Raw genomic sequence first — 25,547 nt, 5'->3', positions numbered from 1 at the left:
AGTGCTGATGTATGTGCATTAAAACATAAAAAACACTATTAAGACATTTTAAGTAAGTAATCTTATAGCACAAGTGTAAAAGAACACGTTATAACAATCATGAATTTTTTATTTAAGAAAAATATTACTCAGCTTGAGTGGAACAAAGTAAGTTGAAAATTTTAGAAACATTTAAAATGATTTTTCAAAAGATACTTACCTATATGAGTTTAGTCTTCTAAAACTCAACATCAGTTTTACATTTTAGGCCATTAGCCTGCTTCCAGAACATTTCTGAAAAGACGGAATAGCTGAGAGGCCTATAGTTAAGTCTTATCTGTCTTGTTTTATACTTTTTAACTGACTTGTCCTGAGCTTTCAAGTTTCATTATGCAAAAATGTTGAATTCTTTTAACACAAACTAAAGATTCTAAGTGAGATATAATTGTTAATGTTAATGCAGCTACTGTGAGATTGGCTTTGACCTGATAATATGCACTTTTGTCCCTTTTTTTTTTTTTTTTTTTTAATCCTAAGAAATATGCATGCTGCATAAGTCACTTTATTGACATCATAGAATACATATAGATGCCGTTTATTGGGTTTATAATTTTAGGAAGCTTTGAGTATACTACGAGGAATTTAAGTAGTTGCAACTCAAGAATTTGACTGTCCATTATTGAAACTTATTTAAAATTTGCTCTGGCACTTCTTGATTCCACTAAACTGTCATTCACATTTAGGAATCAGAGTTAATGAACCAGGAATCAGAGTTAATGAACAAGTGGTCAAATATTGATTGCTAAGGATGAAATTCTTTTCAAAGAAACTTTTATATCTTAGCCAGTATTATCTTTTTCTATGTCCTACCATATTATCATTTTCTATTTCTACCGATACAAGGCTGACACTGAAATTTTTTCTTCCTAATTTTCCGATGCTTGGCACCGATGAAATACTACAAAAACAATAAAAGTGCTAGGTGGTATGGCTTTCTAATGAAAAATAACTTTTTCTTTGATGTATTGGATTGTCATATGATGTTTTCAACTTACAAATTGTATTTATTATTTATTAATTTAGGTGACTTCTATAGATGTATTAAGTGGAAGTGGAGGAGCTTGTCGGGACACACATTATTTAAATCCGAGACTGAGATATATGTTTGGAATTGTAGCAGTAGGAACTGTAAATGGTCACATTTACTTACTTGATTTATGTTTGGATGAAGATTTCTCTTGTAATGAAGACCTGCCTAATATAACTGCTGTCGTAAGTAAAAAGGACTTCACTGCACAGAGAAGAGAGATTGCTATATCCAAGAAGCAGCATGTTTTCATGCGTCTGAATGGTTTGTTTTTCTTTATAAAGTTATGATGATAATCTGTAATGAAGATGTTTTATTGTGTAGACATTAAATCAGACCTTTAAGAAGCCATAGTATTGGACTAAAACAAAATTTATTGAAACTTCTTTGAATGAAATTATTTATATATATATATATATATATATATATATTTAAAAAAAATGCAGAAATAATCATATAATTATCAATAGTTACAATACATGCATGTCACAAATTAAATAAAACAGAACTGTTGTTAAAAATGGAACTGTTCTATCTCTCTTTTTTTTCTCTTTCTTTTTTTGTGTGGTTAAATAAGTACATGCTCTTTATTTTACTAGTTTTAATAATTTGCAATTATGCCAAAAATTTTGTAGTCTACTTTTCATTAAAATACTGTAGAACTCCAATTGTGTATACTTTTATTATTCTGAGTGATGTTCTAGACTTAAGCATATTGATTTTAAGTGCACCTTTTGTGTGGGTGAAAAGGTTATTGTAGACCAGGCATTTTCAACCAGGGGAAATTCCCCCCTTAGGTGAAATTTTTTAGTTTCAGGGGGGATGCAGCCTGTCTTTTGTTCATCAGTTAAGTATTTAGTTTTAGTTTATGAATATAAAAACTGTTATTCAGATTTTAGCATTTATCTACATTTTCTGTACTTTCTATTATTTAATTTATAAAACCAATTGAAAAATTATTTAAATTTAGATAAATATTATTTCTTTTTCGAATTTTGGAAAGGAAGGGGGTAGGAAAGGCCTAGGTAATTGTATTGCTTTTCTGTATATCAAATGCAAGAGGTAGATTTTTTTTTTTTGGTGTGTGTGTTTTATTTTAGAAAAAATTTTAAATTAAAAATAATAAAATATTTTCACCACTATTAAGCAAATTCCAAAACACTAACTTTGATAAAACTGATCAGCAAAAATATTTTTTTTAATAATATAATGAAGAAAATCTTATTGTTTTTACTGTGTCATAACTTGATTAAACAAACTGGTGCCTAAGCTAGTAGGCTTTCAACCATTTGGTATTGCTGTCTTGAATATTTCATTTTAATAAATATATGATTTTGTATTTTATAGATTGAATTTTTGAAGATAACTCTTAATGTACTAGAACAATTAATTAAATTACAATAAATTAAAGTCTTCATTAAAAACTTAACTAAACTAAAGCTGACCTAAAATTAACATTTGTTACAAAGCTGTGATACCTCAGTATGCATCTTTAATCCATTCTAGATCCTTTGATTTAACCATAATGGATGCATACTGGACAAACTTTTCCAATAAGAAATTAAGGGGAAATAATTAACCTGTTCTTATAAAAAAACCTTATTTTTATTGCAAGACTGTTTAATACTAAAATGCAAATGCAGTGGGTGAAATTTATTTATTTTGTGATGAAGGAAATATTGTACTTAAATGTTTTTCTGTTATCAAAATCAATTTCTTAACATGCTGTAATGTCTCTGATCTTTGGTTATTGATTTCATCCCTTTCACAATGTTAAATCTATTTAATAGTGTCTTTGTTTTTTACAATCATGGCTATACATTATGCAGTAACTAAGTCACGCATACGCATGTAACCTTCATATTTTTAAACAATCTCGTTTTTGATGATGATGTGATCCTAACCATTTTCTTCGTTGCTTGAATCTTCTCATTACCTTTCTTAAAACTCATTTTAACAAATTTACAAAAAAATTATGTGAGGAAATGTGAAATCATGTAAATTTTTTTTTATATATATACTGAATAGTAGCAAGTGGTGTACTGACGCTCGTGGGCAGTCCTTGCAATGTCTTGAACAAAGTAAATAAGGGTAATTCATGCAGTCAATGCCTCATCAAACATTCAAACTGATTGAATTTAGAACTAGATTTGTAGAGTCATTAGGTTATTTTTAAAGCAGGAGTGGTGAAAAATTAGCAATGCCTTTGCCGGTAATCGAACCTCGGACCTCTGGAATATGTGCCCAGCATGCAGAGCACCACATCATGAAGGTGGGAAAAAAATACCTTATATACTTCCTCTTTTAAATGGCAACAGGGGTTCTTAGGGGACCCATTCGCCAAATCCTGGGTGTGGAGAATCAACATCCACCACCTTTTTAGTTCGGGCACCACTGTAGAGATATTAGGTACATTTTGGAAGTAGGCAAGATGAAAAATATGATACGCCTTCGCTGGGAATCGAACCACGGACCTCTGGAATACGCACCCAATGTGAAGACTAATGCACCATGGAGGCATGCCAAGAAGGCAGGAGAAATACCTTATAGATTCTATAAGATATATTTTCTTCTTTCTTTCTGCATGCCTTTGTGTAATGGTAATAATAGTAGCAAACTCGGGGCATATTCAAGAGGTCCAGGTTCGAAACCAAGGGCAATTCTCATTTTTCAAGTCTCCCACATATTAAAAAAAAAAAAAAAAAAAAAAAAGCGAAGAAGAGCAACATAATGCCCCTCCTGAACGAGAAAGGTGGTGGATGATGGCCACCATGATTTTTACTATTAGGTCCCCTAATTCCCAGTTACCTTTTAGAAGGAAGAGTATATATTTTCTCCTTCCTTCCAGCATGCCTTCGTGGTGCAACACTTAGCACACTTGGCGCATATTCGAGAGGTCCAGGTTCAAGTCCCGGCGAGAGCACTGCTAATTTTTCATGACACCTGCTTCAAACTAACCTTATGTCTATACAGTTCTCTAGTTCAAGTGTTAAATTAGCATTTGAATATGAAGATCAGATTGCAATTTTGGTAAATTTTTATAATCTTTTATACTTTTGATTTTAAAAATATTTTTAGATTATTTTATAGTAAACTATTTGATTAGTCAATTCGAAGCCTTTATTATGGTAAGAAATAGTATATAATTGTTCTATTAATGTTTGTAAGCTACATATTTGTTAACTGATATGTAGTTATGCTACTCATGTGTTATGACATGTTATTGAATTAAATGAGATGGATGTGTGCAACATGCACTGCAATCTAATAAACATATCATGTAACTGTCTATATTAATTTAATGCTTTCTTAAAAATATGGACTATATTGTTTCAACTTCTTGAATTGCTTATAAATAAATAAATAAAAATGTGAGTTAATTAGTAACAGGCTTAATTTAAATTTTAAATGGCCTCAGAAGAATTGATTTAAATAATTTGAGCTCAGGATTATTAAGTCTAGATAACTAGAGCTGTACTGTATAATTTATTTCATGTCTTTTTCATCATTACATTGCCAATTGTTTGGGTTTAAATTAGAATTTTAATTTATCATTTATGTGTGCAATGCCTGCTGCGAGCATTGGCGATGCAAGGAACTAATTTTTGGAGGGCATAAATCAAGTTGTTCTTGCAAGCAGCAATTAAGTAAAGGCATATTTCGGTTATTAATGCATTAAATTTAAGCTGAACATTAAATGCACCAGTTGTCTAGAGTGCTGAAAATGCTGGAACTGCATTAAATGTGTACAGTCATAGAAATGATACCTGAATTATGTTTTTTTCTTCTCAGATTCCTAGATATGTTTAGACATATGATGTTAATTATGATAATTTAGTGTCTTAAAAATTATGTTTTTTTAGTATGTCTGATTATTTGTGGGTTTAAAGCTAATAGAAATTTTTGTACATATATTTTTATTATATATGCAAATAATATGAGCCACTCATAAAAAAATTATTGCATAAACATTATTAAGTAAAATAAAGAGTTAAAAATGTTTCCTGAAAATTTCCTGAAAATTGTATTTCTTGTTGTAATATTGCTTGTGAACTCTTTTAACAGTTAGTGATTTTTAATTATTGCAATCCATGATAATATTATAATTATGTATCATATAACCAAAATGCAGTTGTTATTGTAAAAATAACGAAAACTCTTTTAGCCATTTGTGGTAAACAAATTGATAATAATGGCAGTGTACAATGATGACAAAATAGTCAACAAGAAACTTTTTAAAAAATTATTAGGAATGAAAAGTAGTTTTCTGAAATTTCTTTTCTTTCTGAATTAAAAGATGTTATTCATTCTTTCTGTGTTACATACCATTGTGCTATATTTATGTTATTTTCAACGATAGAGATAATTTTTCATTTAGTGGGACAATTTTTTAGCATTTAAAAAAGTTTTATATGTTGGAATGCAGTAATTTGTTGTTTTCCTAAATTTGCTTAGTTATATGTTACAATTAAATTAATTCTAATGTATATTTTAGCATTATTGGTTTTATTTGAATCATTTTCTTATAGATAAAAGTATTCAGGATGGTTGTTTTCAACTACAGAGTCGAAGCAATACATTGGGACGATTTCCTTGTGGTATATTTTAATTTATTCTTTATGTATATTTAAAAAAAAACTTTGTTTTAAAATGTATAAAAATGTTTATATAATTTTAAAATTAAATTTGGCAACATCTGATTACATTGATGTGTCTAATAGATGCCGTAAGTCATTATTCGAATTGTACATCTGCTGTTGGTCACATGGTGCAAGACTCATCCTCATAAACTTTCATTTCCTGCTATTGGTCATGAGATCACGTGGATATTCAGTTGGAGACTTTATGCAAGCAATGTAGCATCATATTCATTTCTTTTACATATATTTTTTCTTAGTGTCTCAGTTCCTAAAATAAATTAGCATTCATCATAGCAATTTTGAGGCTAAGTCACACATCACGTGATCAAGAGCGCATGTTCTGTTCAAATAATGAATTGCAGCATATGTTACAGGATTATTTATGAAGCTTAAAAAAATTAAGAATCTGAATGTTTTTCATTTATAGCCTGTGTGCCTTGGGAAGGAATTTTATGTGAAATTTATGATGATACTAGCTGCCTAAAATAATTATTATAAAAAAGAAAAAATAGAAGGAAAAAAAGGGGGTATAAAATTAAAACACGGGGGGAAAATATAAAATAAAAAAAAAAAAACTGAAAGCTTTAGTTTTTACACTACACCCAAAGGGACACTTTTTTTTTAACATTTTGTGTGTTACCTGTATATATTAAATATCATGTTCTTTGCGCTTAAACCATAAAATTCAGTTCAACAGCAATGTCGCAAAATAATTTTAAAATGAGCATATCTTTAGAATTTCCAATTCACAGTCTCGCGCACTGGAGATGAAAGTGATTTTTTCCTTACAGTGTTCCCATTGCTTGCTTTGCAATCAGTGAGTTTGTTAATAAAAAATTTGTTAAAGTGTTACAAAATATGAAATCGATAATAAACTAAATTCCAGATTTGGGCTTCCAGATGTCTATATTCGGGTGGAAATGTACGTGATTCAAAATTTGATGGCTCTAGGTATCGGTGTTTTATCACAATGTAAGAAACAAACATACATTTATGCAGATTCCTAATTATTTAATTTCTGTAGATATAATACAGGGTGATAATATTTGGTGGCAACAGTTTGCAAAGTTAATCAATGCAAAATGCCAAAACGAAATTAATGGCCCTTTTGGGCTAATAATTGTTTTAAAGAGTATAGTTAATCTCATTTTATAAGCTAATAATTAATTATGAGAGATGAAGAATTGCATTTATTGCTTTTAAATGCTTAGTTTGTAAATCAACTAGACAATTTAAATTTGGAAAAAAAATTAAATATCTTGGGCTTTGATGAATGACAACATACTGGTGTGGGGAAGATAAAAATACCTTTTTTTCGGGTAGTGGCAACACATTTCCTTTAAATTGCTGAATTTTTGGCTTAAATTTGAAACATAAATATCTTGTACTTTATGGAATGGCAACACGCTGCTTTTAAATTGCCGAGTTGTTAATGAAACAACAATAACAACATTAATTCACACAAAATATGAAAGAAATAAAAACAGCTCAAAATCTAAAACTCAAAATAAAAAACAATTCGAAATTCGGGCTTCGAAGTGCACATACATGTTTGGGTGAAGGAGTAGGTTTGCTCAAAAATTGGTGACCTTAGGTGCCACTTTTCCACAATGCAAGGATTATAATAGATTCTTCATAATTTAATTATAGGTATAGTATGATTTAAACCACAAGAAAAACAATTGCATAAATTATTTCCATATATTGTATGCTGTTAATTTCAACAAGATTCATAGTATTGTATATGTAATAGTGTGGGTCTTCAAGCATGGTTTTCTTTAACTTTCGCAGTGTGATTTCTCCATGCTGATATCTTATTTCCTGCTATTGCAATTCTTTGAATAGCTTGGTGTTTGATGACATTATGTTATCATTAAGTGTATGAGATTCACGAAATTCATTAAAGTAGTTACACATCCAAAAATGACTTTATAAATCATTTGTGATATTAGTAGCCACCCCATGCCACACCTGCTCACCAAATCTTTGAAGCCGCTGTAATGCTCACTTGTTTCCTTCATTTTTATAACATGTAATTAATGCTATGTTTACATTTTTGGCTTAAATACCAATAACATAAAAGTCCTAATTTCTAAATATCATACATCATTCAATACTGACAGACTATTTTGGAAATTTATGGTTTAAGTAGTAGCCAACAATTAAAGGGCATAACTGTAATGTGCATTTAATTCTTCTGTACTCACAAGCATGCATAAAAAATATTTACAAATTCTAAATTTTTTCAATGGTTATTGTAATGAAAATAATGCAATGTTACTTCAGCAGAAATGTTGGATGTTCCTGCAATTTAACATAGTAAAATAAAATATTATAAGTTTTCTGATTTCTTTGTGCTATTTAGCATAATAGCCTAAAATAAATGCAAAATCATTGGATTTTATGGAAGCTAAATAATATTAATTATTTTACTGTGATTGCATTTCCTTTCATTTATATCAGTGAAAGTTTATTGGAAATTTTTTAACCAAATGTCTTAATTAAGATACAACAACATGCCGAACAAATATTAATTTAGAAGTCAAACAACAAAAATCAGCAGTATATTTAAAAATTTTCACAGGACTAGTTTGGAAGGTTTTACGGAACCATCATCCTCAGCTGCAAAAGCGCAAATCAAGTGCACTTTTGCAGCTGAAGATGATAATTTTAACACTGTCTTAGTTTACATGTCAATTACGTCTAACTTAAGTGCTCAACCCATTGCTGAACACTATGCCTCAATGATTGTAAGAGGATAAATGGATGCTTCAATGATTGTAAAGGTTTAGTCAAGCCCTATGTTTTATTCCCTCACTAACACAATATAAATAAAGTTAAAATATATTATTGCTGTTTACTTAAAAAGCATAAAAATAAATTTGTGCTGTGAAAGCTTTGCTGCTAATTGTTTAGGCTGCCGAAAGTGTTAAAAAAGACTGAAATGGCTGAAAAGAAATTTAAGGACTTCTCTAGATAAAAGCAAGAGACCCAGAAAACTCCCCAAAATGAAGGGAACTTTTAAACTAAATACTGTGATGTTTTAACCCATTAACCTTCAAAACTACAATGAATGATTCTTTTCTCATGAAAATAATAACAACTATTAAATTAAGCATTTATAACATACATTTACAACATACATTTACATTAAAAAAATGCTCTTACCTGTGGAAAAAGTGAATGTTGCATTCGCGCAACGTCAGTGGAAGAAGACCACTTGTGCGATGTTTCCTTTGAGTGGAGCACTGGATTACTTTTTAGCTGTATAACGTTTTATAAATCTGCAAAGCACTTTACTTGTAATTAATTTAATATTAAAATATACATTACATTTCTTTTAAAAATACAGATTATTTCAATTGAAAGATTCAGGCATGAAAAGCTTCAGTACAATCATGATGTAAAGCTACATTACATACTTTGCATCTGTAAACAGTTTGGCTATGGCACTTTTTACAGCGGAGTCTTGTTATCACCGGACTTTACGATAAAATGTCTACCATCCCCATGCAATGGTTTTTGAATGCTGAATTTTCTAGGTCTTCCTGTTGCTGATCTATTTTTGGCTAATTCTATACTCTCAATAGGAGTTTGCAAAAGGAATAATAACATCTCGTGTCTGAAATCTAAAAGAGACTTTTTATTTCCAGTAGTAGAAAGTCGGGATATGTAGTAAGTTTAGATATGGTCTCATCTTATATGATTTATCAGTATTGTTAATTTGACTATTGTCAGCTAAATGCAAATTCTGCTTCATATTCCTGAACTGCAAACGTTATATTGATTCGCGTACAATAGGAACAGAAATGTCTTTATCAAGAGACCAATACATTTCTTCTTGAGGTAAAGAATGATATCACATAAGCAAGAATATTCCAATAATTTTTCTCATATAGACTTCAAATGCAATAAATTCTGGGCGATGATTTTTTTTTTTTTTTTTTTTTGCTGAGTGTATGTATTCGTCTGTTCAACGAGAAGAGAGTAAATGTCTAAACCAAAAAGAAAATCGAAAATCTCTCCACTACTTTTACCTATTATTTTGTCTTTTATAGTTTCTATTCTATCTCTTTCTTCATTTTCTTCCTGAGATGTAACTGATGGTTCCTTTTTTTATCCAGTTCAAGTTTTCAGTTTTCTGCTTTTTAAACTTTTTCGTATGACTACCACTGCTTTTAAAAGGCTGAAACTTATTTCTTACCTGAATTTCAACTTCCCCAGCAGTATTCATTTGGTAAAATATCATTATCATTATTTAAAACATTGTCATTCCCTTCTTCTTCATCACTAGCTTTTGCAATTTCTGGGGGAACAATAAGAATATCAGCTTCATTCTGGTCATTAATAACATTATCATCATCTGTTTCTTCATCAAAAAATCTTTGAAGGGCTTCTTCTAATGTAAGATATATCGTTATAGGCATTTTTAAAGCAGCCATAACATGAACAAGAATATCGAAAGGAATGAGTAAAAAAGGAGATTACCCGTTTTCTGCTGATGTTGCGTCAGCGAAACAAATGTTTTCCCTTCCTTCCCAACGCAAATATAAACGTCTAATTGATGTAATGTTCTGATAAACAGTGACCTTGACTAAAAATATATCACTCATAAAGACAGCGATTCTTGCCTTAAATATTTTCAGCAAAAATACCCATTGAAAAATTTTCCTTAAATTTTGCTTAAAGTATGAGATTAATTAATGATTGTTGAAGGCAAATATTTTTTTACAAAAATAATCTTCATAATATTCCCTACACAAAATCATCTGCTGGTATAAAATGTCTTAGGTAGTTATATTTATATACGCATTTATTTGGACCTTTGCATCAACTCAACACAATTGGCTTAATGGGTTAATGAGGCCTCATTAAAAAAATTTGGATGGTGAATTCTGAATGTTGTAAATGATGGCTTTAATTTTATTTTGTATTTTGTGCTTACTTTGTTTACTTTTACTCAAGTTATTATATATTTATTTATTATTTATTTATGTTTTGCTACATTTCAGATGATGTATTTGTAACTGCATTACAGTACATTCACAGCTTGGCAACTTTAGCGGTTGGTTTCAGTTTTGGAGGTATTCAATTGTGGAATCTTCAAGATTTGTCTCTGCAGTGAGTAATTTTGAGGAAATAGTATTCTAAAGCACAGAATTATTTCTTCACTGAAATATCAGTGTCTTGTATTGAAATTAAAATGTGTTTTATTACCGTATTTGACGGCATATAAGACGCACCCTTATTTAGACGGCCACACACAAGGAAAAAAAGTTTCAATAGCGTGGTTTCTTTTAGTTCTCACGTTTCGTAAAAGCCAAATAAACAGTTATTGAATGCAATTACCTTCACGTATAAGACTGTGTCCTTCACGTATAAGACGCAGGTAACTTTTTTGAGACCAAATTTAGGAAAAAAAGTGCGTCTTATATGCTGTCAAATATGATAATTCTTTTTTATCTGAATGTTAAGTTGTCAGTGGGAATTCTTTAATAATAATGTAGTACGGCTCTAAATATCTGGTCGAACCAGTATCGAAATGCATCTTAATAGTCAAGAAAGCTGGATAGTTGATTGTGTTTTTTTTTCGGTAAGCCAAAGATGTATTGTAATTGGGATGAGATAATTTTGTGTTGACTAATAATTTTGAGTTGACTAAAATTTTCCAGCGTAAAAAATAGTTTGTTTCTGTGAAAAAAAATACAGAATTCAAGTTTGTCAGTGAAATTATGTTTTATGTTTATAAATATACAATCCCATTTTCTTTCAAGTACATTAAAGCAATGGAAATACTTTTTATTTGTGCAGATCTTAAAACTAAGAATATAATCTAGGTTTTACTATGTTTCACCAGAAATAAGACTCAGTCTTACATTAATTTTTGCAGCAAAAGACATGCTGAAGTTTATTTTCTGAGGGTGTCTTATTTTTTATGTACAATAATTGACATTTTAGGGTTGCCACGCTACCTGGAAAACTGAGAAAACCGGAAAAAGTCAGGAAATTTAAATATTTTAGTCAAAATCTGGAAAAGTCAGGGAATGTCATACAGCAATCCCCCGAAAAGCAAGTTTTGCACCAATATTGGAAACGATGGCTTTGTTGGCAAATTATGTATCAGACGAGCATCATTTGGGCAGCTGGCGTAGAGCCAATTTTCACAGCTCCAATCAGATTGTCTTTTAGAAAGGCAAAGCAAGTTTGGTTTCCAGTAACCTCGAGAATCCGAAGACTCGCATGTGCAGGTTATGTTGAACTAAAGAAAATACTTTCCCATTTTCGCATACAACAAAATCGGTTTAAGCATAATATACAGTATGATGGAGGCTAGAATAGCCCCGATGTACTCTGTTCAAATGTAAGAATGTCTATGTAAAGAAAGAAAGGTTCTATAGACATAATGTAAATCAGTTTGCTAGAGTGCCGCTAGAAAGCGGAGGAAAAAACTCGCTTAGGGATTTGGCGACGGAACTAACGGCGAGAATTTCCCCCTGGGCGACAAGAAATTGTGAAGCATGTGTTAAGAAGAAACGTTCTTTGACTTTAGCGATGATTTATACTTGGATTTTCGTACTTTTTTTGCTCAAAGTAGCTATTAATTACTCGTGCAAAAAATATTTTCTTTTCCTTTAAAGTTTAAGGAAATTTAAAACGATATTCGTTTTATATACTCTTGATAAACTTGACCTTCGAACTTCGCGAGCTTCGGTGGCAGATATTTCACGCATTTGCAGCTGTTTCCCTCTAATTTGGGAGAGCTATTCCTGTTGCAGAGAAGTTTTTTTTATCTTAACAATACATATTTTTTTATTCTAACTTCCATGTACGGTACACATGGGATTTGGCGACATTATGAAACTAACACCATGGGATTTGGCGACATTATGAAACACAGATATTTCACGCATATGCAGCTGTTTCCCTCTAATTTGCGCCGGAGCCATTCCTGTTGCAGAGAAGTTTTTTTATCTTAACAATACATATTTTTTTATTCTAACTTCCATGTACGGTACACATGGGATTTGGAGACATTATGATGAGCAGTAACAACAGTTATCTCTTTCTGCCTCTTAGTCTTTGTTCAAGAAGGTGTTGGCTAGTAAACTGGTCATTTTGGTGTTGGCGGCAGTTTTCAAAATTGTACAAAGGCCGTAGCGAAGACTAGGCTTTTACCGCAAAATCTTTTAAACTTTTTTTCCCTTCATTTTAATAAACGCCTTATTTTTCATTTTGCAGTAAAATAAAGTGTAGTAATCAGTCATTTAGGCTAACGTTTAATATTTGCCAAAATGGCATTGATTATTGCAATTCAATTTTTAAGTAATTAACTTCATTTTAATGTTATGTATATCATTAAATGTTCTTCTTTCCTCTAAATTTATTTATTATTAGTTAATAATACTTTCAAATTTCAAGCAAATTTCTCTGGCATAATTCTGAAACTAAATGTAGCAGCATAATGACATACTATCACGAAATTTAATGCACATATTTTTGTTTATGTATGCTGCTAAATAAATATAAAATACCTGCATTTATTTTAAAATATAATTAAATCGATTTCTTTCTTTCGTTTAGCTGCAAAACGTCTGCAAAAAAATCATTTTTTAATCCAGATTGGGCAGATTTTAATCTCAATCTTCAGTGGAGAAAATAACTCCTATTATAGCTATAATAGTAATGCTTTCAGGATTATATATATAATAAGTCATATGCAATTGGCAAATTTTTGTGTTTTCAAGTGGTACCATAATTAATTTACCTCTCAGCGCAGCCAACGCCCACTATGCGGATACTGGAATTTTCTCAAAACACACCTGGAAAACTTGGAAAAGTCAGGGAATTTCATTCTCCTCTTTAAGTGGCAACCCTGACATTCGTTCATGTTCGAGAAACACATTCCTTCAGGTTCAAGAAATACATTTATTCAGGTTCCAAGAAATAATTTATTCACATTTAAGAAATACATTTATTCAGGTTTAAGAAATACATTTATTCACATTCAAGAAACATTTAAAAAGTGAAGAAAATCATTTATTCTAATACAGCCAGTCGTCTCCTTCAACATCATCATAAAGCTCCGAATCACGAATTCTGGCCTGAATTTTTTGCAACTTTGTTTTCTCCATGACCATTGGCCTGTGCCTCAGAGCCTTCCTCAAGTGGGCTCTTCTTGTCTATTGAGCCTAATCCTAGGGCATTTTCTAAGTAATTACTTCTTGTAGCTTAGGCTTCACTTATTTCTCTCCATTCTATTTTCAATGTAGTCATTGATTTTCATGTGCAAATAGTCCTTAAATGGCTTGCTTATTGCAAGATCAAGAGTTTGGAGATATGGAGTCATTCCTGCGAGAAACATTATTTGATCAGTTCTTTCTGCAAAGAAGTTCTCTATGGTTTTGCGTGATGAATACTGACAGAATCCCACACTAGCATACCTCTTTGGCCACCTCGTAAAATAAGTGGTAGAAATAAATTGACCCACTTTCTTATAGCTTCTTGTGTACACCAAGTGCTTTACGTCTCAAGAACATGAATACCTGAAACATACTTGATTTTCTCTTTCTTACCCTTAGAGGTGATTAGAGGGAGGTTCTTTCCATGAAGATGAATTTTAATCAATTCAGTGTCTTCCAGTTTGAAGAGCGTTATTGATCTTCTTAGAGACAGTTCATATTGCGCAGGAATCCATCCACTCTGTGTTGTGATGCTTTGAATTCGTCTTGTGATATGTCTAGCTGGGGTGCCATTACAATGGAAAATGCTTGAATATCAGCCCTGTGAACAACTAAACACTTTGCTCTTGTATCAGCAATCCATTCACAGATGATATGTTTCAGTTCATCAAATACTGGACGTTGATTATGCTTCTTGATATTTCCCGCATCAGCTTGTTAACTGAGGTTATTATACTCTGATTGCCAGTTTCAGACAATTCATAGATCCAACTTCTCTTTGCAGAGAGCTGCCAGATTTTTATCGAATACTGAATATTCTAATTTGTCTCAACCATATTCATTTTTTTCAGTTGTGCATGTGTGATGCGTCTACACTTCGTTATTCGGTAGTGAGGTGCCTGTCTGGTTTATGATTTTATTTTAGCTTATTTTAGGGGTAGGGCGTATATTAGGAGTACTCTGAAAAATCAATTCTAGGGCTTATTTTTTTTTTGTTAGGTCTTATTTTCAAGGAAACACAGTATTAATATCTCAGAGAAAGTATAATTTTTTAATCACAGGATTTTTATATCTGAACAGAATGGAAGTTGTTGCCATTTCATTTATGAGGATTATTTGTTTCAATCCTCATGTGCATCTGATAGATACAATGAACAAGTTGTACCATTGTATATTACTTTTTTAAGCAAGTGCCAAATTTTCTACATGGTTTTAATTTTTTATGATATAATTAAAAAAAAATTTCTACTGTTTGCTATTTTAATCAACTCATGTTTAATGTATGATTTTTTTATTGTGGGACTTTTCTCTAAATCATTTGCTTATTTTTAACTATTCACTTAAGCTTTTCAAATGCTACAATGGTCTAAAGTTTTTCGAATTACATTTTTTTAGCAAATTCACCAAAATATGTATTTTTTAAGTGTTCACTGACTTTTATGTTACTTTGTCCTGTTAAAAAGTATATATTATTTTTAAATTACAATATAATGGTGTTTGATGTAGAATTATGTAAACTAACACCAATACGTCCATTATTTTTTATTACAATCCGCATATATTGATATGAAGCAGTAAAAATAATGGTATTTAGCATTAATTACCATGCAGCCTTGCATCTAACATCACCATTACATTTTTTGGCAACCTTTTTATGATTTGTCTTGTTTAAGGACCTACTTTATATTCTAGGTTTACTATATCAACTTCTCCTCATGAACAACCTGTAATTTCATTTGCATTTCAAGAACCTGAGAATGATCCACGGAATTTCTGCTATTTATGGGTAATTAGTGGGCCTCTACCAGAAGAAACTAAGTACGGAATTTTATTTTATGCAATTTTTGTTAACCTTTCCTTTATTTTTGAGTTATAATTTTGTGATTAAAATGAAGAATGGATAAGGCATAATTAAAGGAAAATTAAAACTCTTTCAGTACTTATAAAGCTATTAAGTTTTTCAGAGCAGGAAAAATCAGTTATGCTCTCACTGGGATTTGGGCTTCTAATTTTCCAGTTGCTTGCCGGACGTGCTACCAGTAACACCATTTGAACATTAAGTGGGGAAGGTAAAATTTCAATATATTCTTACCTAATTAAAGGGTGACTGGAGAGAGGAACAAGTCCTAGTCAACCAAATCCATGTATAAATTATCATTCACTACCTTTAATCAGTCGTAGTTATAGAGCTATTTATAATTGTTGAAGCAAAAACGTGAGAAAATCATATGTCGTCAGTAGGATTCAAACTCCAGATCTTCAAATTGCTAGACACATGTGCTACTAGTTATACACTGAGAGCATGTGTGGGGAAAGGTGAAAATAATTTATATACTAACCTTTTGTTAAGGTGTGAAATCAAAGTATTTTGAACTTGTTCTGAGCTTCTTCCCCTTTTCCATTAGCTCAACAAAGAAATTTTAAGCTTTTAAATGGCTTTGTTTCTGAGTGGTTTAGAGGGTTTCTGTGTGATCTCTACAATAAATAAAGTTCAAAGTGAAGGATTATTGTTAAGTTTTTAGTGAGGGAATCCTCAAGATTTGGCACTTTTGAGTTCACTTTTCAGACAGTATAGGAAACATATGTCAGTCACTTATGAGGTGGGAAATGCTGACGTATCGTTTCATTATGGCCAAGATTTAGCCACCATTGTTTCCCAATGGCAGTCATGCTGGTCCAGAAACTGAATATGCTCCAAACCAAAATAAAGAATAAAATAGCTGCCAGAAGGCAAGGAAAGATGCATAACAGTACTGAGCAAAGGAGATTATTTTTTTAAATAAAGATCTTTATTTTGTGTATAGTGAATTCACTTTTTAAATCAATGCGTTCATCTGCATCATATCTGAATGTTCTGTTATTTTTGTTTCATCTAATCTACTAGTAATGCAAAAGAAATTTAAAAGTTTCAAATTTTAACTTTGGCTTAATCATGTGATTAAGCACTTGAACATTCTATTTATCACTGTTCAGTAAATGATGTTTTCCCTCATTATTAACACCAACTGAAAAAGATGCCAAAAGTTCTAGATGATATAACTATTTTTTATATATCCTCCTAAATGATGTGCAAGTGTTGTTGCTGATGTTTTTATATCCTGATAAATGTTGTTACTGATATTTTACTTACTAATGTTTATATGCAGGTAAAAAATGCAAATTATAAAGGTATGTTTTTTCATCGTAATTTACCTTTATGTATTTAAAAAAAAAAAAAAAAATGTGAGTTACATTTATTTGATGTAACTTTATCAATATGTGGCCACATTGGCAATCTAGGAAATGAAAGGCGTTATTGGTTGACCAAACAAGATATAAACCTTCAAATTAACACCACAGTGACACTCTAAGTTATTCTTAAAGGAATAAATTTGGAGTAAAGTGATTCTCAAGTAGAATGTATTATACAGAAATTCTTCTACTGCCTCTCTGCCTAAATTATTTTTTCCTTCCATTCTCCATTCTCCAGACTCAAATGAAAATGTGTTTTACAAATAATTAAAATTACTAGATTTTTAAATGGTAAGGGTGATTTGAATTAGTATTTGAAAGGATTTGGGCTGTCTCATATGGATTTGTGTTCCTGTAGCTTCGAAGAAGTGCAAAATGTCAAAAATTTGTTGTTTTATTGTCCAAAGCTTATGGAAGGAAGAAAAGACTTCCTTTTCTAGTTAAATTCTGTAAACATTATGTTTCCTCTCCTTCTCCATTTGTTTGTCCAAGATAAAATGACAATATCTTCTTCCTTCATATTTATTTCACATGCTTCATCTGTGATTTTGTAACTTTATTGTAGTTTGTGTTTAGTTTTTTGTTACTTATCACTGTAAGCCTTGTGTGGCAAAGGAGTTTAAATATTCATAATAAGTAAATAAAATAGGGTTATTTACAGCTTATAGCAAATAATTTTAAGGTTAATTTAGTTTTAAAATTGAATGTTTAATAAATAATAAAGTGTATTTTGAGAAATTTCTAATGTCGTAAGACTTTGTAAAATGCAGTGGTAGTAACTGCAAGTGAAATCTTTTGCAGACCTAAAGAAGTAACTGTTGCATCTTTATATTCTTTTACTTACAACAAGAGAAAATATGATGATGAGTTTGGGATGTTTTATACAGTAAGTTGTTTTCCACTTTCATATGCAGTAACTTCATTTACTTGAAATCTGGATATCTAGAATTTAAGTTATCTGGATTTCCTTTTTTTTTTTTTTTTTTTCCTTTTTAGAAGAGTGTATAAAGCATATTGTTAATTTCAATTTCATTTTTTAATTATTTAAAATAATGTAATAAAGTAATATAGTATAGAACAGTTAGCTCTTGATTATCCTGAAGCAGAATAACTCAGTTTTTTGTATTACATTAATTCCTATTGAAATTAAGAAGTAATGAAAAAAACAAACAGTGTTTGTGCCTTGAAATGATGAAGAATAATAAAGTAATATAGTATTGTACTATAATTAAAGTAATATAATAAGTAAAGTAATATTGTATAATGAATAATTAAGTAATATAGTATTGCATAGTTAGCTTTTAATTATCCCAAAGCAGAGTAACTGTCAGTTTTTTGTATCACCTTTCACTGCTGTTGAAATTCAAAAGTAATGAAAAAACAAACAGTGTCTGTACTATGAACAGGGTTGCCATGCTACCTGGAAAACTGGGAAAACCGGAAAAAGTCAGGGAATTCGAAAGTTGACCAAAAAGTTCAGGAAAAAGTCAGGGAATTTAAATATTTTAGTCAAAATCTGGAAAAGTCGGAATTTCATACAGTGATCCCACCAAAAGCGAGTTTTGTGCCGGTGTCGGAAGTGATCACTTTCTTGCCAAATTGTGTATCGCGGGGCTTACACTTCACGCACGCGTAATACACATTTTTTTCAGCACGGCAACCTTCGTCGATTGGTGACGAATGTAGACTTCAAGCACGCATTATCAATTGCTGCAAATTGTGTGTTCTTTTTTCCATATACAAAAAATAAATGTTTAGAAGTATTCATAGTCCAAAAAATTAAATATTCAGTACTGTTTGCATTAAGAATTACTGATTTGTTATTCAGATATACCCAGAAATGCGGAATTTATTTACTCGGGACTTAAAAGCTTATGTGGAAACAGACGTTCTTTCTTCAAACTAGACGTTCTTTGTTGACGTGTTAATGTTAATACTGTAGGTTACTGTAATGCATAATAATCAATTTACTTAACCTTATTTCATATTTATTTCCTAATGTATTTTTGTTTGATATTCCATCCTATATTTGCTGTTATAAAATTTCTTTTTATGTTTATTTGAATTCATATTTTCCACAAAGGCATCTCTCATCCAAATAACTGTCAGCAGTTATTTGCCGTAATCATTGTCAACAGTGCTTTGCCATAATCAATTAATTTAAACTCGTTTTATAATTTTTTTTTTCTGATGAAGTTCTTATATCTATTTATATACACTCACTTCCAAAAGTTAAGCATGGAGAGGAAAATGCTAATTTCCGGAAGCCAATCAGAATTGAAGAGGATGCAATTCGCAGCAGAGGTAGATGGAAGTATGCAAATATGTTAGGTAACAGCCAATCACGCTTTGATGTCAAGAAATATGCAAAAAAGGCAGTCTTATAAGAAGCCAGCTTTATGAAGGGTTACTAAAGTTGATTGTAAGTGCTTATAAAAGGTGTTTAAAACTTTCGTACAATTTGTTTTCAAGACATGCGTGTTTCTATGACTTCCAAAAGATGAATGGAAGATTCTAAACGCCGGATTGCTGTGGGGCGCATTGAAGCAGGACAGTCGATTACAGATGTTGCTCTTTTCTTCGACATTCATCATTCTGTAATTTCACGTTTATGGAAACAATTCCAAACCACACAGGCAGTTGTCTGAAGACCCGTAGCCGGTCGCCCAAGGGTTACAACCACCGCGAAAGATCGATATATTGCTATTCTAGCCAAGCGGAATCTCAGACCGGCCTCCACACATGTGACATCTATGGTTACAGCGTCCATTGATAAGGCGATATCTGCAGCTACTGTACGCCGAAGATTACATATGAGTAGACTGTACGCCCGGGTACCTCGAATTTTTGTGAGCTTTGAGTTTGTATTCCTCTTATCCGTCCAATCAAGAGGTGCACGATTACAGTGGTGCCGGGAACATGTCGATTGGAATGTGTCTGACTGAGGCAATGTCATGTTTACTGATGAGTCAAGATTTGCTCTGGAGCCAGAGGACAAGCATATAAGGATATGGCGTGAACAACGAACACACAATCAGTCCCAAAACATCACCGAACATCACACATTCCGACGCAGAAGCATTATGGTGTGGGCAGGCATTTCATTAGGATACCGCACCGACCTGCACATCTTTAAACGGGGTTCTTTGACGACTGTCCGGTATCGAGATAAAGTCCTCGAACCCATTATGAGATTGTACGCTGCAGCAGTTGGCCCTACTTTTGTTTTAATGGACGATAAGGCACGTCCCCATACAGCTCACATCGTCGATGACTACCTGGAGAGTGAAGGGATTGCGCGTATGGCGTGGCCAGCGTATTCGCCCGTAAATTTGTAAAATTAACAGTCAACAGCTAAATTTAAAGATCAGATGTGCTGGAGTGATGAGAATACTGAAATAACTTTTTAACAACTTATGGTTTCAGAATATCACATTATTTGTTAAGTCTCATTTAATGTTTTTGGGGCTCCTAGTCATTTTTTTACTTTCCTGTCTTTTACTGGAAAATTTCTGATTCTTCATCTTATCTTCTGGCCTTGCAGTAAATTTGCAAATCTCTAATCTGTCTGAATGTAGACTTATTTCTTTCAAATGCACTTTTTGAAGAATTACTGATTGCTCAAGTACCGAAGGAAAAGGAAATATTGTGAAAAAATTTTTCGCAATATTATTATTATTATTTTTTTAAGAGATATAATATTTGTCATATTGCATCTTTTAATGAAACTTAAAAGTAGGTAAGTTCCATTTTTTACAAGTGAATTTTTCTAATTTTATTCCACCTGCAATGTTCTTAATTTATTGTAGACCATTTTCTGAAGATTTAACTAACATTTAGTAGGTAAATGTTAGTATTTAATTTTACTTTAAATTTTTAAATGTTACAATGTAAAATTTATTACGTAACATTATTATTTATGCATTTTAATATTTTACTTTATTTTTACTGTGTTTAGAAGCACTTTGTTAAATGAAAGCTATATGCTGATGGATACCCAAACAGGAAAGCTTTTCATTCTTGTTTGGGTTTTTTATAAAAATTTCTAATGAAATTAGTCAAAAAAGATAAAATTCAAATTTAGATTAATGAATTAAATATTTAGCTAATACATTTATTATTATAATTAGTTTAATGGTTTGAGTGGTATAATTAGTTTAATAAACTGATTATAATTAATTTTGATATACATAACCTGATTATGATTTGTTTAAATAATTTTATAATTAATTTAATGATCTGAATAATAATTAAGAAGTGAAATTAAGACAATTGACCAATTTGGAGTCCTTTTGAAGCTACGTTGAAGCACCACAGAATCTCACAGTACGTGCGAAAACCCAAACTTCACTGTTTCTCATATTTAAAGGTTGGTAGCTGTTTAAAATTAAGATTATTGTTAAACAAAACAAGATTCTCCCAAAAATAAAGTAAGTTTATTTAAAAAAAAAGTAAGTTTTTTTATGTTCTTGTTGAGCTCTCAGTTTCTCTGCTGTTGGACTCACTCCTGTTAACGCAACTATTTGTGTATTTTTAACTTTGTTATTATACATCAATTTCTTCATACTTTCATCACATAAAATTTGACAGCAAAATTTTTGGTGAAAAATTCCAGTACACAAAATAAGATAAGAGTAATTTGTGTAATGAATTTTCTAGCAAGAGTGCATAACTTTCTCCCTCTTCATAGGATCTCCAAAGCTGTAACAAGAGATTTGAATACCCTTTGACAAATGATCCCTTCAAGCCCTTGCATTCCAACTCATCTATAGGAACTCGTCTCATATCATGTCAAGCGGTGCATCTGACTGATTCTTCGCAGGCTACGGATATGAAATCAGGAAATGCAAGTAAGTTTCTGATGCCTTTTTCTGTACTGTAGTACTGCATAATTACTTTGAATATTTTTGGAGGCATGCTTATGATGGAAAAATAAGCATGCCTCCAAAAATAGCATGAATGGAATGTATTTCTTCTAAATTAGTTAATAAGTTCTATCCCTTGTAAGAAATTTAATCAGAGTCTGTTTATTGATTTTTTTTTTTTTTTTTGGCATATTGTTAAATGTTCTTTAAACTACGGTGATGTTAAAAACAAAATTTGTGAATGTTTATATATATTTTAAAATTTTATGTTTAAGCCTCTGACTGATCGTCCTCTGATTTTCACGAACAACATGAAAATAACAAAATTAGCTAAATTGCAGAATTAAAACAACAAGTATAGTTTTGTGTTAATTTTTTATTAGCATTTTTTCTATTAATATTTTGTTTAAATATTCTAAATGTCTTTAATATGTTTAGATTAGAAGTTTTCCATCAAAAGTCTGTAGACTTCTTTAATTTTTTTTTTTTTTTTTTTACCTTTCAGAATGTAGCAACTCTTGTAATATTACAGAAGTGACTTTTCGGCAATTATATATTATTTAATAGGATAGATATAACTGTTCTCCTACTGTCATTTTGTGAACAATTACTTCCGTTCCAGAAGTTATTTATACAGTCAAAAGTCATTAATCCGGACTCGTCAGGACTTCGGCGATTCCGGATTATCGATTTTTCCGGATTATAGATCATCAGTTTAAATCTGGTAAGATGGCATGCAGAAATTACAAAATTAAAAATATGAAACCGTAATTTATGAAATAAAGAACAATTATGATCCAAAGGGTATCAAAATTTACAAAAAGAAAAAGCTTAATATTTATTTGTTTACTTTATTAAACATTTCTTTCAATGTAAGTTGCTTCGTTTCATGTGATAATACTTTCTCTTTAATTCTATTAAACAGACATAATTTCTTGTTTAGTTACAAAGTTCCGCTGTTCAAGTCCTATAATTGCTGTGTCGAGAATACCGACTAATTTGTCAATCGAAATGTTTTCGTTTTCAATAACCTGTGGGTCACTTTCTTCACTATCGGAAGCGAATTATAATGACGAGGAACTTGATTTAAATCATATCAAAGACGGAGTACATCGAGATGAAATGCTACACTTAGTAAGGAATTATAAGCCAAATAAAATAAAAACATCTGCCCTGAAGATAAGGATAGTGCTGACAGATCAACTTCCAATCCGCAGAGTGAAATTGATAAACAGATCTCGGATTTCAAAACATACTTTCGCTTTGTAGATACAAATTACATATTAGTAAATATATATCGGAAATTCTATTTGACATAATTGAAAGTTCAAGCTTACTTTTATGAAATTGCTTTAACAGTCCGCAAAAAATAATAAGCTGGATCCAATTCGAAGATTAAGGAACAACGCAATCTGCAACATTAACTGAATTAAATAATTTTTGCTTAGATTATACTGTCCGTTACACATTAAATGCGCATGCGCAAAAACATATTCGCAGCCGTAAAGGTCTTACGCGCACTCGTAAATGCCTGTGCGCATGCGTGAACGCGACGCATGTGCAGAAAGTTTGTAGCTTTGAGGTCTGGATTATAGATCATTCCGGATTATGGGTGTCCGAATTAACGACTTTTGACTGTAATACTTTCTAAAACAATAAAGCTTTCATTCATGCCATAATTTTATCACAGTTAATGGGGGGGGGATCCGTTATTTAAAAGTTTTTGTTGAAAAATCAATGAATTTCGTTTCTGATTTTGTTTTTTACTTAGATGGAATAAATTGTAAGTATTTAATTTCTTTTGTAAATGTTTATTTTTATGCATGCAAAATTACTTTTTAAGTTATATTTTAACTAATTATATATGTGCTGATATTTTTTTATAAATGTATTTCAGTGTCGGTGACTGCAAATATTTTAGATGCACTGACAAGTGCTTCTGGTATTATATAATTTAATAATTCATGTAATTCTATTTTCATGTAATTAAGAAGGGAATTTATTTGTGATACAATTGATTGCTGAAGAGAACGTTGGTTTAGTATGCAAATATTGTATAGCAAGTTTTCATAGTTTGGTAAAAACTGTATGAACGTTACAGAGAATAACTACTTTTAAATCAAAAGTCTTACATAATTAGCAAATTTTTGTGTTTTCATGTGGTACCATAACTAATTTACTCTTAGCACAGTCAGTGTGCACTATGCAGCTAAACTGAAATATTCTTAAAACATATGTGGAAAACTTGGACAAATCATGGAATTTTGTTTGAATTCTCCTTAAAATCGTAAAAATATTATCTAAAATCTATGGCCTAATTTTATACTGCATTTAGCTATTAACATACTGAATTACTCTGTATATTTTATGCTGCATTCATCTATTACTGTATTAAACTGCATTGCTCCATTAAACCATAAAAATTTCTATGGCCTAATTTTATACTGCATTTAAATGTTAACATGTTAAATTACACTGCTTAAATATATTTAAAATTTTGCTTATTCTTTTGATTTCTCTTCTATTATTAAGCAGTTGGATGACAAATATAAGTTTTTGTAATGTTCTTTTATTTGAGAGCAAACTTATCTGGCTATGAATTTATTTATACAGTGCATCTACAAATCTAATGTTTGCTGTTTAGGTAATTGTTAATCAATTTTATTTTGAATTTTGATTTGCCTACATGTGCATGTGATTTCTACCTCAAGAAATGTAACAAAAGTCAGAAATACCTGAAAACACTTATTAGCAGTAAATATTAATGAGTTTTGTAGTGTCAAATTGTTTTCCAATTCTGTTTCATTAAACTAGAAAATGAATATGAGTTATTGTGTAAAACTTAGAAAATAATTGAGTGCATAGTTAGAAAATAACAAGGGCAGGAGTGCAGCAAATGCTGTAAAAATGTGGATGAAGTGTATAGTAAACATATTTTAAATATGCCTAAGTACCAGCAGTAGTTCTATAAATTTCAACAAGGAGACCTCTTAGTTTGAAAAATGTCAGCAACTGTGGGCACTGCTGCATTTAGTATTAGTATTTAAGTAAAGCTGCATCTGAAAGAAGTACTTGAACTTGTACCTTAAAGAATTAGTGGAAGAGGTTAATTCAAATAGCAACTGTTCATTGCCTTTTGGAAAATGGGAATCATGTCTTAATATTGGCAGGTTTGTTCCACAGGAACTTGCTATTTTTAATTAGCAAGAACTTTTGAACATTTGCACTGCTGTTTATTCACAGGGGGGAAAAACACGAAATAAAACACATACACACACAAAGGAAAAAAAAAAAAAATTCTTTTTTTTATTTAATTGTCTAGTGACTGCTGATGATTACTGGTAGTTTGGAGTCATTGATGAAAAAGAATACATTTCTTATAAGGCACTTAAAATGGATTTTGGAGACCTCTTTTCGAGCTGATTTCATTAGTTAATAGGGCAGGAAATCTAGTACAGCATTCGAAGAATGTTATTGAGTCAGATGGGAAAAAAATGAGGATTAAATCACTATTTTATTTATTTTTAAAACTTCTTCAAAAACCTATTTCAGAAATTGTTACTTA

At 31.0% G+C, this 25,547-nt stretch overlaps 1 protein-coding gene across 2 annotated transcripts in view; it reads left to right on the top strand.

Annotated features, from left to right (window-relative positions):
- Elys (AT hook containing transcription factor 1 homolog) overlaps nt 1–25,547 on the top strand; it is a 195,608-nt gene that overhangs the window by 25,592 nt on the left and 144,469 nt on the right. For both annotated transcript variants that reach the window (XM_035351721.2, XM_035351713.2), the window contains exons 4-9: nt 1,063–1,330; nt 5,596–5,664; nt 10,719–10,827; nt 15,579–15,704; nt 17,919–18,003; nt 21,808–21,967. In XM_035351721.2, the coding sequence (XP_035207612.1) occupies nt 1,063–1,330; nt 5,596–5,664; nt 10,719–10,827; nt 15,579–15,704; nt 17,919–18,003; nt 21,808–21,967 (817 nt within the window). The remainder of the gene's footprint in view (nt 1–1,062; nt 1,331–5,595; nt 5,665–10,718; nt 10,828–15,578; nt 15,705–17,918; nt 18,004–21,807; nt 21,968–25,547) is intronic.

This window comes from Stegodyphus dumicola, chromosome 5 (assembly GCF_044657685.1).
Source record: "Stegodyphus dumicola isolate Sdum_Otavi_A_Nest chromosome 5, ASM4465768v1".
NCBI classification, from domain to species: Eukaryota; Metazoa; Arthropoda; class Arachnida; order Araneae; family Eresidae; genus Stegodyphus; species Stegodyphus dumicola.
The sequence above is the reverse complement of the archived record's forward strand: the minus strand, read 5'-3'. Positions and strand labels throughout refer to the sequence as shown.